The sequence below is a fragment of the Anolis carolinensis genome, unplaced genomic scaffold, assembly GCF_035594765.1.
Source record: "Anolis carolinensis isolate JA03-04 unplaced genomic scaffold, rAnoCar3.1.pri scaffold_7, whole genome shotgun sequence".
Taxonomy (NCBI): domain Eukaryota; kingdom Metazoa; phylum Chordata; class Lepidosauria; order Squamata; family Dactyloidae; genus Anolis; species Anolis carolinensis.
Genome location: NW_026943818.1, coordinates 2304422 through 2320660, shown reverse-complemented (window position 1 = coordinate 2320660; position 16239 = coordinate 2304422). Strand labels below are relative to the sequence as shown.

The 16239-nt window shown below is 41.6% G+C and overlaps 2 protein-coding genes across 6 annotated transcripts in view; one reads left to right on the top strand and one right to left on the bottom strand.

Annotated features, from left to right (window-relative positions):
- The first annotated feature begins 36 nt into the window (after positions 1 to 36).
- The window catches only part of tor2a (torsin family 2 member A), a 24565-nt gene continuing 8362 nt past the window's right edge, over positions 37 to 16239 (top strand). Inside the window, exons 1-6 of one of the 4 annotated variants that reach the window (XM_062959439.1) lie at positions 37 to 1472; positions 2661 to 2926; positions 4215 to 4390; positions 4536 to 4663; positions 5044 to 6299; positions 14810 to 15209. In XM_062959439.1, the coding sequence (XP_062815509.1) occupies positions 1322 to 1472; positions 2661 to 2926; positions 4215 to 4390; positions 4536 to 4663; positions 5044 to 5288 (966 nt within the window). In that variant the 5' untranslated portion in view covers positions 37 to 1321 and the 3' untranslated portion in view covers positions 5289 to 6299; positions 14810 to 15209. Of the gene's footprint in view, positions 1560 to 2660; positions 2927 to 4214; positions 4391 to 4535; positions 4664 to 5043; positions 6300 to 11755; positions 15210 to 16239 lie in introns of those variants that run through there. The other 3 variants (XM_062959437.1, XM_062959440.1, XM_062959438.1) reach the window with 3 other exon arrangements.
- ttc16 (tetratricopeptide repeat domain 16) overlaps positions 11727 to 16239 on the bottom strand; it is an 18972-nt gene continuing 14459 nt past the window's right edge. The window contains exons 11-13 of one of the 2 annotated variants that reach the window (XM_062959429.1): positions 14967 to 15112; positions 12077 to 12239; positions 11727 to 11991 (exon numbers count right to left, since the gene is read on the bottom strand). In XM_062959429.1, the coding sequence (XP_062815499.1) occupies positions 11839 to 11991; positions 12077 to 12239; positions 14967 to 15112 (462 nt within the window). In that variant the 3' untranslated portion in view covers positions 11727 to 11838. Of the gene's footprint in view, positions 12240 to 14966; positions 15113 to 16239 lie in introns of both variants that reach the window. The other variant, XM_062959428.1, reaches the window with a different exon arrangement.

The following is a 16239-nucleotide window of genomic DNA, read 5'->3' as shown; positions in this document are numbered from 1 at the left end:
TATTTATTTCTCCCAAAGGAGACTCAAAGCGACTATGTATTATATTATTATATTTATATCCTGCTTTATCTCTCCCGCAGGAAACTCAGAACGGCTATGTGTCTATATTATTATTATTATATTTATTTCTCCCAAAGGAGACTCAAAGCGACTATGTATTATATTATTATATTTATTTATACCCTGCTTTATCTCTCCCAAAGGAGACTCAGAACGGCTATGTGTCTATATTATTATTATTATATTTATTTCTCCCAAAGGAGATTCAAAGTGACTATGTATTATATTATATTTATTTATACCCTGCTTTATCTCTCCTGCAGGAGACTCAGAAGGGCTATGTGTCTATATTATTATTATTATTATTACTATTACTGTATTTATTTCTCCCAAAGGAGACTCAAAGCGACTATTATATTATTATATTTATTTATATCCTGCTTTATCTCTCCCGCAGGAGACTCAGAACGGCTATGTGTCTATATTATTATTATTATTATTACTATTACTGTATTTATTTCTCTCAAAGGAGACTCAAAGCGACTATGTATTATATTTATTTATACCCTGCTTTATCTCTCCCACAGGAGACTCAAAGCAACTATGTCTCTATTATATTATTATTACTATTATTGTATATATTTATACGCCGCTTTATCTCTTCCGAAGACTAAAAGCGGCTTAATATAAAGGTATTAGCATATCATTTGAAACATACAAAAATGATATTATTATGTGGGATATAAGCCGTGTATGCCGCTCTGAAATGGTCAGCTTGATTAACATTGAATGGTCTCACCTGGCTGCTTCCTGCCTGAGGGAATCCTTTGTAGGGAGGCGTTAGCTGGCCCTGATTGTTTCCTGTCTGGAATTCTCCTGCTTTTTTGTGTTACTCTTTATTTACTGTCCTGATTTTAGACTTTTTAAATGCTGGTGGCCAGATTTTGCCCTCAGGTTGATAATGTTGACCTTCATTCCTCTGAAACAACATTTAGGAAGTCAAGTTTTTTTCCACGCCTAAGCCACGCCCCTTTTCAAACCGTCGTTTTGGCCACGCCCTTTCATAACCGCCGTTTTGGCCACGCCCCATTTCACTAGGGCACGCCCCCTTCTCAAACATCCCCTCAGGACATTTCCATTTCCCAAGCCACGCCTCTTTTTAAACCGCCTCTCGGGCCACGCCCCCTTTCTAAGCCACGCCCCTTCGCACTGCCATTGCTAGGCAAGAATTTCTCAGGCGAGTATTGGCTCCGCTGCCGCTTTCACGCGGGACACTCTGGGAGTGCTCTTCTCTCTCTCCTCGGTGGTCGCGTCGAAGCTCATGGCGGGGGGCGGGGCCTTCCTAGCGCGGCCTCTGCTGCGGCTCCTGCCTCTGCTGGGGCTGGTGGGTTCGAGCGCCCCCTGGGGGCTGGGCGCCTGGTACTGCAGCTTCTCCGCTACGTGCGAGTGCGACTTCCGGCCGGACCTCCACGGTGAGTCTCTTGAGGAGTCACGTGGCACGGGGGCGTGGCCTAGCCCCTGAAGGCTGCGAGTTCGAGTCCCACTCTCGCTCCTGTGAGGTAAAATAAAATTTGGCCTATGGAGCCTCAGGCTTTTATTTTTCCCTCAGCCGCTAAAGCTCTAGATACATCATAGGTGGAGGGTGAACTACAACTCCCAGAAAGGAAGGCAGGTTCCCTAACCCCAGACCCCTCCAGTCATCAAATTTCCCTACCATACCCTATGGAAAAAAATGCAAATAACTAATATAGTATGCAAATAACTAATATTATAATATATTGTATATACATGTAATATTAATAATAATATTATGATGTAATACAATGTAGTAATAATTATAAATCACTATTATGATTGTATATTTATATTACTTGCAATATTACTAATAATATTGCAATATAGTCGTATAATATAATATATTGTATGTACAGTAGAGTCTCACTTATCCAGCACTCGCTTATCCAACATTCTGGATTATCCAACGCATTTTTGTAGTCGATGTTTTCAATAAATCGTGATATTTTGGTGCTAAATTCGTAAATACAGTAATTACTCCATAACATGACTGTGTATTGAACTGCTTTTTCTGTCAAATTTGTTGTATAACGTGATGTTTTGGTGCTTAATTTGTAAAATCGTAACCTATTTTGATGTTTAATAGGCTTTTCCTTAATCCCTCCTTATTATCCAAGCTAGTCGCTTATCCAAGCTTCTGCCGGCCCTTTAGCTTGGATAAGTGAGACTCTACTGTAATATTGCAATATACTGTTATAGTACAATATAGCAATATATAATGCTTATATTGTGCTAATAATATAATATATTGGATAAGTAAGACTCTACTGTAATGTATTATATATATATATATATATATATAATATTGATAATATTATGATGTAATACAATATAATAATAATAATACACTATTATAACTGTATATTTATATTACATGTCATATTACTAATAATGTTACAATATACTGTTATAGTACCATATAGCAAAATATAGTGCTTATATTGTGCTAATATAATATATTGTATGTAAATATAACTTGTAACTCTTCGAGGTGAGAAGGGTGGGATATAAATGTTGCCAACAAATAAATAAATGTAATAATAATAATAATAATAATAATAATAATATTGATTTATTCCTGGCAGGCCTGGAGTGTGATTTGGCCTTGAACCTGTTTGGGCAGCCCGTGGCCCGGCGGCTCCTGAGCCAAGGCCTGAGGGAGTTTGTGGGCCAGCGGGACCCGGCCAAGCCACTGGTGATGTCCTTCCATGGCTGGACTGGCACCGGCAAAACCTACGCCGCCTCCCTCCTGCTCCGCCACCTCTTCCGGGACGGGCCCCGCAGCCCCCACGCACACCACTTCTCCCCCGTGGTCCATTTCCCACACACGGAGCAGATCGAGCAGTATAAGGTAAGGTGTAGAGATATATAGATATATATGCACACACTCCCATGCATATGTGTGTATGCATATATATGTGTGTGTGTGTGGTGTATATATATATATATATGTATATATGTATATATGTATATATGTGTGTGTGTATATATATATATATATATATATAATGTGTGTGTGTGTGTGTGTGTGTGTGTGTGTGTGTGTGTATATATATATATATATATATATATATATATATAATGTTATATGCAGGCAGTCCCCACTCTGTGTGTGTGCATTATATTATATACAGGTAGTCCCCACTGTGTATGTAAAAATATATGTATGTATTCACACACATACACATACATACATGCTGTGTGTGTATTATATTATATAAAGGCAGTCCCCACTGTTCATGTGTGTATGTATATATGTATGTATGTGTATGTATATAATATTATATACAGGCAGTCCCCACTGTGTGTGTATGTATATGTGTATATATATGTGTGTGTACAGTATATATACACATAAATACATGCTGTGCGTGTGCATGCGTATTATATTATATACAGGCAGTCCCCACTGTGTATGTATATGTATGTATATGAACACATACACATATGTACATGCTATGTGTGTGCGTATTATATTATATACAGGCAGTCCCCACTGTTCATGTGTGTATGTATATATGTATGTGTGTGTATGTATATAATACTATATACAGGCAGTCCCCACTGTGTGTGTATGTATATGTATATGTGTGTATATATACACATAAATACATGCTGTGTGCGTGCATGCGTATTATATACAGGCAGTCCCCATGTATGTATATGTGTGTATGTATATATGTATGTGTTGAATTAAATTAATGTGATTAAATTAAATTCAATTATGTTAAATGTGATTCCTTTATTTTTTCACTTTTAAACTTATTTATAATGCAGTGCTTTTGACATGAAATAAATAGTGTGTGTATATATATAATATAATATTATATTATATGCAGACAGACCCCACTGTGTGTATATATGTACATATATGTGTATATATACACATACATACATGCTATGTGCGCGCATGCCAATTACATTATACACAGGCAGTCCTCACTGTGTGTGTGTATGTATATGTATGTGTATACATATATGTATATTATATGTGTATTATATTATATGCAGGCAGTCCCCACTGTATATGTGTGTATGTATATACATACACCGTATGTATATGTGTCTATATGTATACGTATCAGTGTGTGTGTATAGTATAGAGATACAAATAAGTTCATCAGTGTGTCTTTTTCTAGAAAGACCTGAAGAGCTGGATCCAAGGGAATTTGACCCTCTGCAGCCGGTCGGTGTTTATCTTTGACGAGATGGATAAGATGCCGCCGGGATTGATCGACGTGATCCTCCCGTTCTTGGGATCGTCGTGGGTCGTGTTCGGGACCAACTACAGGAAGGCCGTCTTCATTTTTGTCAGGTAAAATTCACACAACACAGAAGGCATAGATTTTGCGGGGACACAGAGGCAGGCGAATGCATCCGGCCTGTTGTTGACAAAGCTGCGACAGTTGATTTGCAAACAGTTTGATCCCCAGTTCATTTTTATCCTCCCCTCTGGATAGCAATGCGGGCGGAGAGCAGATTAACCAGATGGCGCTGGACCTCTGGCGGGAACGCAAAGACCGCGAGGAGCTCAGCCTTCAGGACCTGGAAACCGCCATCTTGAAAGCTGTGTTTGAAAACCCACAAAGTGAGTAGCCTTTGAAAGACGTACAAGGTCTTGTAGCAAACATGGGCCAACTTGGGCCCTCCAGGTGTTTTGGACTCCAACTCCCACCATTCCTAACAGCCTCAGGCCCTTTCCTTTCCCCAATCAGGTGCCAAAGGGACGACGTTATGGGTTCTTGGTAGGGTCTTAGCTTAAATTAATATAATTAAAGGAAGGGGCCTGAGGCTGTTAGGAATGGTGGGAGTTGGAGTCCAAAACACCTGGAGGAAAAGCCCAAGTTGGCCCATGTCACAGATGGGTTTCCTGATGGATCGTGAAGCCAGGTTTTCCATACATACATATTTTCACTTTTATTATATGTCTAGATTATTATTGTTGTTGTTGTTATTTTCCCCTTGCAGATGGGTTTTGGAAGTCTGCGATCATACAGCAAGGCCTCATTGACTTGCTAGTGCCTTTCCTTCCCCTGAAGCACCACCACGTGAAGCAGTGCGTGGCCCACGAGCTGGCCAGCCAAGGCCTCCAACCCTCCCCGGGGGTGTCCCAAGCGGTCGCTGACAGCCTCTCTTACTTCCCTGAGGAAGAGCGCGTCTTCTCGTCCACTGGCTGCAAAACTGTGGCATCACGGGTCCCATTCTACCTCTGACCGTCTGGAGACATCGCCCTCAAAGACATGGCTCTTCAGTTTAACAGCTGAGTAACCTGTGTGCCATGACGTGAACACCGTAACACTTTTGGGAGTCTCTATCCACTCACAACAAAAATAGAAGCACTCCAGGTTTTGACCTTTGATTTGCTTCATGGACTAAGGAAGGAACGTTTTGTGTTTTTTTTATGATCAGCGTTTACACTTTGCCCTGAGCAAATGACGTGGGCGTTTTTGTATCCAAAGGAGAAAAGGCTGCGATGCTCCGGAAACTAAATCTCTTTTTAATCCTTTCCTATAGACTTTCAAAGTGGCAGCTATCACATCCAGGCTCCTGGATTCATTCACCCTTGAATTGATTGTCTTTGGATTCTTCTTACCTCTGATGTCTTACACGACGTTTCAAAACAATAATGTGATTTTATTTTATTTTTCTGTCCGTACGCTGGATGTGGAGCCCCCGGTGGCACAGCGGGTTAACCCACTGAGCTGCCGAACTTGTGGATTGAAAGGTTGGCGGTTCGAATCCGGGGAGCGGGGCGAGCTCCTGCTGTTAGCCCCAGCTTTGCCAACCTAGCAGTTCGAAAACATGAATATGTGAGTAGATGAATAGGTACCGCTTCTGCGGGAAAGTAACGGCACACCTAAAATAATAATAGTAATATTACCCCCAGAGTTGGACAGAACTAGACATGATGTTTACCTTTTTTATGCTGGATGTTCTTGCAATCGTCAGGCCTGATATTCCCTGGATATTTTCTTTTCTGTTGAAATCAAATGGAACTCCTGGAAGAGACTTCTCTAGGGATCCTTATTTTTTACAAGGAAAGTGGCTTGAAAGGCCCAAGAAACAAAGGTGCTAAGTGCTATTGCAACACAAAACACTGTGACGGTTTTCTCTGTGGCCACGACTGACTCTTTTTAGGCTTCAGTGGAAGAGAAAATACTATCTGCTTGCAAGACGTGGAACTTCCACCGTAGCCTTTCTCATCTCCAAAGATTCAGCGTGAGGTAGATCCTACTTTGCTTCCTTCCAAATATTACTTTATTTTAAATTAAAATATATATATAACTTGTGCTTGTTGTGAGGAGGTCAGTGAAAGGTGCAGCAATTTATTCTTATGCAGGGAATTAAACATGTATTTGATGTATGTATTTTCCCCAAGGTTTGCCCATGCCAATAGACACAAATATACACGTCTGTATAGATTGGGATGCAAGGCAAATGCCTTTTACGTTTTCCAAAACGGAGATCCGGAATCTCCTTGGTTGAACTCGGTATGTAAGACTGATTCCACAAAAAGACAACAAATATGCGTGCCGAGTGTGGAATACATCTCACCACGATAAAACAGTGCATGTGGCTCTTAATGGGACATGTCGCATTGTTAATTTGTTTTTAAATGCATTCTTTGATGTCTTAACTATTGATTTTATGATATGATATGATTGTATGATATGTGAGCCGCTCTAAGTCCCCGTCGGGAGATAGAGGCTGCATACTTATTATTATTATTATCAACACAACGACGTTGTATGGCACAGCAAACAAGATAGATATGCTGGATTTCGTTTCGCAAAATCACAAGTCGAACACTTCCCAAGTGTCTAGGACTGTGTGATGTATTTTCTGATGATGTGTGCAGATCCCAGTAGGGTGGCCTTTTGCAGTTGGCAGATGGTGATTTTGTCAATGTCTATTGTTTCCAAATGCCGGCTGAGATCTTTTGACACAGCACCCAGTGTGCCCATCACCACCGGGACCACCCGTACTGGTTTCTGCCAGAGTCTTTGAAGTTCAATCTTGAGGTCCTGATAGCGGCTGAGTTTTTCCTGTTGTTTTTCATCTATGCGACTGTCACCTGGGATGGCAACATCAATGATCCAAACCTTGTTCTTTTCCACAACTGTGATGTCTGGTGTGTTGTGTTCCAGAACTTTGTCAGTCTGGATTCGGAAGTCCAACAGTATCTTTGCGTGCCCATTTTCCAATACTTTTGCAGGTTTGTGATCCCACCAGTTCTTTGCTGCTGGGAGGTGGTACTTGAGGCTTAAGTTCCAATGGATCATTTGGGCTACATAGTTGTGCCTCTGTTTGTAGTCTGTCTGTGCGATTTTCTTACAGCAGCTGAGGATATGATCCATGGTTTCGTCGGTTTCCTTGCAGAGTCTGCATTTTGGGAATCAGCTGATTTTTCGATCTTGGCCTGAATGGCCTTTGTCCTGATGTCTTGCTCCTGGGCTGCAAGGATCAGGCCTTCTGTCTCCTTCTTCAGGGTCCCATTCGTGAGCCAGAGCCAGGTCTTCTCCTTATCAGCTTTTCCTTCAATTTTGTCAAGGAACTTTCCATGCAATGTTTTGTTGTGCCAGCTGTCAGCTCTAGTTTGTAGTGCGGTTTTCTTGTACTGGTTTTTTGTTTGCTTATTATTATTATTATTAGGATCATAGAGCAAGAAGAGACCCCAGGGGCTAGGTCACATGATCACAAAGGGTCTGGGCATTTTGGATTTACAAAAACTCTAAAGTTAATAGCCAGGCAGTTTTGGTGGCCTGACCTGCGTAAGGATGTGGGTGTCTACTACAGACCTCCGAGTCAGGATGAAGGACTTGATGAAGCCTTCTGTCAACAGCTGACCAAACAGGCACAAAGAAGAGATATAGTAGTCATGGGCGATTTCAATTATCCCGATATCTGCTGGAAAACAAACTCAGCCAAGAGTACAAAGTCCAACAAATTCCTCACTTGCCTTGCAGATAATTTTATGGTCCAGAAGGTAGAAGAGGCAACAAGGGGATCAGCAACTCTTGATCTAATCTTAACAAATGTGGAAGACCTGATCAATACAGTTGAAGTGGTTGGATCCTTAGGGGCAAGTGACCATGTGCTCCTGCAGTTTGCAATACAAAGGAATGCTGAAACTAAGACAAGTCAAACACGCATTCTGGACTTTAAGAGAGCTGACTTCCAAAAAATGAAGGAATTACTGAGCGGCATTCCATGGACGCCGATATTAAAAAACAAGGGAGTTAAGGATGGATGGGAGTTTTTCAAAAGTGAAATACTCAAGGCGCAAATGCAAACAGTGCCAACAAAGAAGAAAAATAAGACAAGTGCAAAGAAGCCAGAATGGATGTCCAAAGAACTTCTAACTGAGCTAAAGCTCAAAAGTGACATGCACAAGAAGTGGAAAAGGGGAGAAATCACCAAAGAAGAATTCAAACGTATAGCCAACACCTGTAGGGAAAAGGTTCGCAAGGCTAAAGCGCAAAATGAGCTCAGGCTTGCCAGGGACATAAAAAACAACAAAAAAGGCTTTTTTGCTTACGTTGGTAGAAAAAGGAAGAAAAAGGAGGCGATAGGGCCATTGCAAGGAGAAGATGGGGTGATGGCGACAGGGGACAGGGAAAAGGCAGAACTACTTAATGCCTTCTTTGCCTTGGTCTTCTCAGAAAAAGAAAGCCATCTTCAACCTCAGCAACACGGAATGGACGAAGGATTGGGGGAAATCCAACCCCAAATAGGGAAACAAGTTGTCCAGGAACACTTGGGCTCTCTAAACGAATTCAAGTCCCCAGGGCCAGATCAGCTACACCCAAGAGTACTGAAGGAACTAGCGGAAGTTATTTCAGAACCACTGGCAATTGTCTTCGAGAGTTCTTGGAGAACGGGAGAAGTCCCAGCAGATTGGAGGAGGGCAAATGTGGTCCCTATCTTCAAGAAGGGAAAAAAGAACGACCCAAACAATTACCGTCCGGTCAGCCTCACATCAATACCAGGCAAAATTCTGGAAAAGATCATTAAGGAAGTGGTCTGCGAACACTTAGAAACAAATGCGGTCATTGCTAATAGTCAACACGGATTGACCAAAAACAAGTCATGCCAGACTCATCTGATCTCTTTTTTCGATAGAGTTACGAGTTGGGTCGATACAGGGAATGCTGTGGATGTAGCGTACCTGGATTTCAGTAAGGCCTTCGACAAAGTCCCCCACGACCTTCTGGCAAACAAACTAGTAAAATGTGGGCTAGACAAAACTACGGTTAGGTGGATCTGTAATTGGCTAAGCGAACGAACCCAAAGGGTGCTCACCAATGCGTCGTCTTCATCATGGAAAGAAGTGACAAGTGGAGTGCCATCAGCAGGGCTCCGTCCTGGGCCCGGTTCTGTTCAGGATCTTTATTAACGACTTAGACGAAGGGTTAGAAGGCACGATCATCAAGTTTGCAGACGACACAAAACTGGGAGGAATAGCTAACACTCCAGAAGACAGGAGCAGAATTCAAAACGATCTTGACAGACTAGAGAGATGGGCCGAAACTAACAAAATGAAGTTCAACAGGGACAAATGCAAGATACTTCATTTCGGCAGAAAAAATGGAAATCAAAGATACAGAATGGGGGACGATGCCTGGCTTGACAGCAGTGTGTGCGAAAAAGACCTTGGAGTCCTCGTGGGGAGGAAGATGAACATGAGCCAGGAATGTGATGCGGCTGCTAAAAAAGCCAATGGGATTCTGGCCTGCATCAATAGGGGAATAGCGTCTAGATCCAGGGAAGTCATGCTCCCCCTCTTTCTATTCTGCCTTGGTCAGACCACACCTGGAATCACACTGTGTCCAATTTTGGGCACCACAGTTGAAGGGAGATGTTGACAAGCTGGAAAGCGTCCAGAGGAGGGCGACTAAAATGATGAAGGGTCTGGAGAACAAGCCCTATGAGGAGCGGCTTAAAGAGCTGGGCATGTTTAGCCTGCAGAAGAGAAGGCTGAGGGGAGACATGATAGCCATGTACAAATACGTGAAGGGAAGTCATAGGGAAGAGGGAGCAAGCTTGTTTTCTGCTGCCCTGCAGACTAGGACACAAGGGAATAATGGCTTCAAACTACAGGAAAGGAGATTCCACCTGAACATCAGGAAGAACTTCCTCACAGTGAGAAGGGCTGTTCGACAGTGGAACTCTCTCCCCGGGGCCGTGGTGGAGGCTCCTTCTTTGGAGGCTTTTAAGCAGAGGCTGGATGGCCATCTGTCGGGGGTGCTTTGAATGCGATTTCCTGCTTCTTAGCAGGGGGTTGGACTAGATGGCCCACGTGGTCTCTTCCAACTCTACTATTCTATGATTCTATGTTAAAAACTACCTTCAGGAATGCACAGTGTGTGCCAAGGCCTAGCAGAATTGGGCAATCGGGTTTTTGCAGTCGGTGGCGGACCCTACCAAACCCTGGACATCCAGTCTGTTTCCTTGCACAGTCTGCATTTTGGGTCATCATTATTGTCATCATCACAGGATGCCTATGCCGTATGCCGTTGGAGAAATTATACTGTTTTGCTGGTATCCGCCGGGACGTAGCAGCCAATAATGAAAGGACATCTCCAGCCCATCCTTTGTTTGGATATCAGCCGGGAAACCAATGCCTTAAATCAAGAAACAGCTTCCTAAGATCTACAGCAGGGGTCCCCAAACTAAGGCCCTCCAAGGTCATTTACCTGGCCCCCACCCTCAGTTTTATAATATAATATTTTTATATCAGTTTTAATAATATAATATATTGTAGATACATATAATATTGATAATAATCTTATGTTATACAATATAATACTAATAGTAATACCATATAATAATATTAATTATATGTTATATATTACATATTATATAATAGTATAGTGGTATAGTTAAATATAGTAATGTATAATGCTAATATTGTGTTATGCTAATCATATAATATATTGTATGTACATACAACTGCTCTGAGTCCCCTTCGGGGTGAGAAGGGTGGGATATAAATGTAGTAAATAAATGCAGTAAATAAATAATTAATTTTAGACTTAGGCTCGGCCAAAGTCTGACATGACTTGAAGGCACACAACAACAACAACAATCCTAATTAACTTGACTATCTCATTGGCCAGTAGCAGGCCCACACTTTCCATTGAAATCCTAATATTTTATTTATTTATTTATTTATTTATTTACATCATTTATATTCCGCCCTTCTCACCCCGAAGGGGACTCAGGGCGGATCACATTACACATATTAGGCAAACAAAGACAAACAAACATAGCTCCGAGCGGGCCTCGAACTTATGACCTCCTGGTCAGTGACTCATTGCTCTCCCGTCTGCGCCACAGCCCCGGGCATAATAGGTTTATGTTGGTTAAAATTGTTTTCATTTTTAAATATTGTATTCTTTGGTTGTTGTTGTTGTTGCACTATAAATAAGACATGTGCAGTATGCATAGGAATTTGTTTGTATTTTTTTTTTTCAAATGATAATTCGGCCCCTCAACAGTCTGAAGGATTGTGGACCGGCCCTCTGCTTAAAAAGTTTGGGGACCCCTGATCTACAGCGATACTCAGCAAGCAAGAGTCCAAAAGTGGCAGCTTCTCAAACCTGCTGAAATGAAAGGGCTGAACGTTAAGCAATGCTAGTTGGACGTAATGGGGTTAATAGAGTTTTTTTTTTATTAGGCGACAACAACTCTCTTCGCCCAATGGCACATCCATCTAAGAGGATATGGCAGGGAAACCAAACGCAACGCTGCCCGAGAGGCCTAGAAGTGTCCGATGCCCTGGTTGAAGGTCCTCCATTGGTAAGGTTCGTCCGAACGGACCGGTTCAGGCAGCTTCGGGCTGAGGTCCAGGCGCAAGGCGCTTGGCTCCAGGGAGACCCTCTTCTCCAGCGCTTCCTTCACCTCCTGGCTCACCTGACAGGCAGACAGCGAAGGGCCCGAGACTGTTAGGAATGATGGGAGTTGAAGTCCAAAACCCCCGTCCTAAAGGGAGACTTACTTGGCGCGTCTTCAGCTGGCAAGCCGACATCCTCTCCTTCAGCCGCTTCTCTTCGAAGCCCCGCAGCTTCTCTCTGCTCTCCTTCTCCTCCGCTGCCTTCTCCGGTTCTTTGTTTTCGGTGTAGACGTCTTTGGGGGGCTCTTCTTTCCCTCTGGGATCCGAGCTGGGCAAGGGCAAGAAGCAACACCAGAGCACCGAGGGATTTATTCCCCCGACATTACGGACTCAAGCTTGGTTTGTTCTCCCACCCTGGACATTATTCCACAGGGATATAGACACTCCACATGCCTCGTTTCCAGCAGAACCTCTCTGAAGATGCCATTAGCCACAGATGCAGGCGAAATATCAGGAGAGAATGCTACTGGAACATGGCCAGACAGCCTTATCTCAGCTGCTTCGACATTGCAAGTTCTACCAGAAGGCACGAAGTGGTAAAGAGACAGGACTCTCCAATTCAGCTTTCAACTGAAAACGGCTCCTTATCTTTATTTTATATATACAGTAGAGTCTCACTTATCCAAGCCTCGCTTATCCAAGCTTCTGGATTATCCAAGCCATTTTTGTAGTCAACGTTTTCAATATATCGTGATATTTTGGTGCTAAATTCGTAAATACAGTAATTACGACATAACATTACTGCGTATTGAACTACAGTAGAGTCTCACTTATCCAAGACTCGCTTATCCAAGCTTCTGAATTATTCAAGCCATTTTTGTAGTCAATGTTTCCAATATATCGTGATATTTTGGTGCTAAATTCGTAAATACAGTAATTACAACATAACATTACTGCGTATTGAACTACTTTTTCTGTCGTGTTGTATAACATGATGTTTTGGTGCTTAATTTGTAAAATCATAACCTAATTTGATGTTTAATAGGCTTTTCCTTAATCCCTCCTTATTATCCAAGATATTCGCTTCTCCAAGGTTCTGCAGGCCCGTTTAGCTTGGATAAGTGAGACTCTACTGTATATATATGTGTGTGTGAGGACACACAAACACACACACACACACACACACATATATATATATATATATATACACACACAGCATTCTCCAGTAATAAATTATAAGCAGTTTTTACATTGGATAGCATTACATTGGATTAGCCACAGATGCAGGCAAAATATCAGGAGAGAATGCTACTGGAACATGGCCAGACAGCCTTATCTCAGCTGCTTCGACATTGCAAGTTCTACCGGAAGGCATGAAGTAGTAAAGAGACAGGACTCTCCAATTCAGCTTTCAACTGAAAACGGCTCCTTATCTTTATTTTATACACAATAGTCTCACTTATCCAACAGAACGTTGGATAAGCAAATATGTTGGATAATAAGGAGAGATTAAGGCGAAGCCTATTAAACACCAAATTAGGTGATGATTTTACAAATTAAACACCAAAACATTATGTTATACAACAAAAAGTAGTTCAATACGTAGTAATGCTATGTAATATTTACTGTATTTACGAATTTAGCACCAAAATATCACGATGTATTGAAAACATTGACTACAAAAATGGCTTGGATAATCCAGAACGTTGGATAAGTGAGACTCTACTGTATGTTGTAATTACTGGATTTATGAATTTAGCACCAAAATATCACGATGTATTGAAAACATTGACTACAAAAATGGCTTGGATAATCCAGAACGTTGGATAGAGGAGACTCTACTGTATGTTGTAATTACTGTATTTACGAATTTAGCACCAAAATATCACGATGTATTGAAAATATTGACTACAAAAATGGCTTGGATAATCCAGAAGGTTGGATAAGTGAGACTCTACTGTATGTAGTAATTACTGGATTTATGAATTTAGCACCAAAATATCACGATGTATTGAAAACATTGACTACAAAAATGGCTTGGATAATCCAGAAGGTTGGATAAGTGAGACTCTACTGTATGTAGTAATTACTGTATTTACGAATTTAGCACCAAAATATCACAATGTATTGAAAACATTGACTACAAAAATGGCTTGGATAATCCAGAACGTTGGATAAGTGAGACTCTACTGTATGTTGTAATTACTGGATTTATGAATTTAGCACCAAAATATCACGATGTATTGAAAACATTGACTACAAAAATGGCTTGGATAATCCAGAACGTTGGATAGAGGAGACTCTACTGTATGTTGTAATTACTGTATTTACGAATTTAGCACCAAAATATCACGATGTATTGAAAATATTGACTACAAAAATGGCTTGGATAATCCAGAAGGTTGGATAAGTGAGACTCTACTGTATGTAGTAATTACTGGATTTATGAATTTAGCACCAAAATATCACGATGTATTGAAAACATTGACTACAAAAATGGCTTGGATAATCCAGAAGGTTGGATAAGTGAGACTCTACTGTATGTAGTAATTACTGTATTTACGAATTTAGCACCAAAATATCACGATGTATTGAAAACATTGACTACAAAAATGGCTTGGATAATCCAGAACGTTGGATAGAGGAGACTCTACTGTATGTTGTAATTACTGTATTTACGAATTTAGCACCAAAATATCACGATGTATTGAAAATATTGACTACAAAAATGGCTTGGATAATCCAGAAGGTTGGATAAGTGAGACTCTACTGTATGTGTGTGTGTACACACAAACATATATATATACACACACATACAGCATTCTCCAGTAATAAATTATAAGCAGTTTTCACATTGGATAGCATTACATACTGACACTCCACGTGCCTCGTTTCCAGCCGACCTCTGAACATACCTCCGAGGATGCCAGCCACAGATGCAGGTGAAACGTCGGGAAAGAATACTACTGGATCGTGGACATACAGCCTAAAAAATTCTCAGCAATCCTACAGCAACATTGACTAAATGGATAACCATGCGGTTGCCTCAGTTTACCCTTTGTGTTTTGCCGAGTCTGTAGTGGGTTCCGGGCAGTTTGCCATTCTCCGGTCCAGGAGCGTCCTGGCGAGGACCCCCATTTTGCTGTTGGTGAAGGACTTGATGTGCTCCCCTGGGAAGAAGTTTTTGGCCAAAGTGTGGGTCTGAGAAAGAGCAAACGGGAGTGTCTGAAAAGTCTTGGTGGAAGTAAACAAACTCATTGTTCTGCATTATCCCCTAAATACATCCTTCTGTCTCGTGGTTCTCATCTCACATTTGTGCCCATTTGCCTTCCCACCCTTCTGAGTAGCCAATGGAGCAGGATACGTGTTGTCAGGGAAGGGTGAAATTGAGACACATTCACCTTCCGTCTCAATTCTCCCCTTCCAGCGATCTAGCAATCTGCTTAGTCGCACAGAAATACATCCACACTTTTTAGCTGTCGATGGAAGCCAGCGGTTCTTGTTATTTATTATTATTATTTTATTGCCGGTATTTCTACCCCGCCCTTCTCCCCGAGGGGACTCAGGGCAGCTTACACAACTGGCAGGATCACTACCAGTACATCATAATACAATAAAATAAGAATAAAACAGTTAAAATAGTTAAATCTATATATATAAAAGAGTGATGGCATCACGGCGACCGACAAAACAACAAAACTACAGGCCCCCCAACCTCAAAATTTGACAACACAACCCATCATCCACGCCTCTAGGTTGATACATCAAAATGAAAAGAAAAATAAAGTCCTAATTAGAGGGAGAGGTATAATTGTTTTTTTATCCAATTGCTGCCAGTTAGAAGGCTAAGCTCTGCCCACTTGGTCTCCTAGCAACCCAATCAGCCCAGGGCCTCAGTTTCGTTGTTTAGTTTAAATTAGAAATTGTCAGAACATTAGAGACTCATCTCTGGTTGCTTGAGAGTTTGTATTAATGCTATGACAGTCGACTCTCATTTAACCAGCACCCAAGGGAAGTGGTTGATGCCGGATAACTGAGAGTCGTCTCTGGTTGCTTGAGAGTTTGTATTAATGCTATGACAGTTGACTCTCATTTAACCAGCACCTGTGGGGAGTGGTCGATGTCGGATAACTGAGAGTCATCTCTGGTTGCTTGAGAGTTTGTATTAATGCTATGACAGTCGACTCTCATTTAACCAGCACCCGTGGGGAGCGGTCAATGTCGGATAACTGAGAGTCGTATCTGGTTGCTTGAGAGTTTGTATTAATGCTATGACAATTGACTCATTTAACCGGCACCCGTGGGGAGTGGTCGATGCCAGATAACTG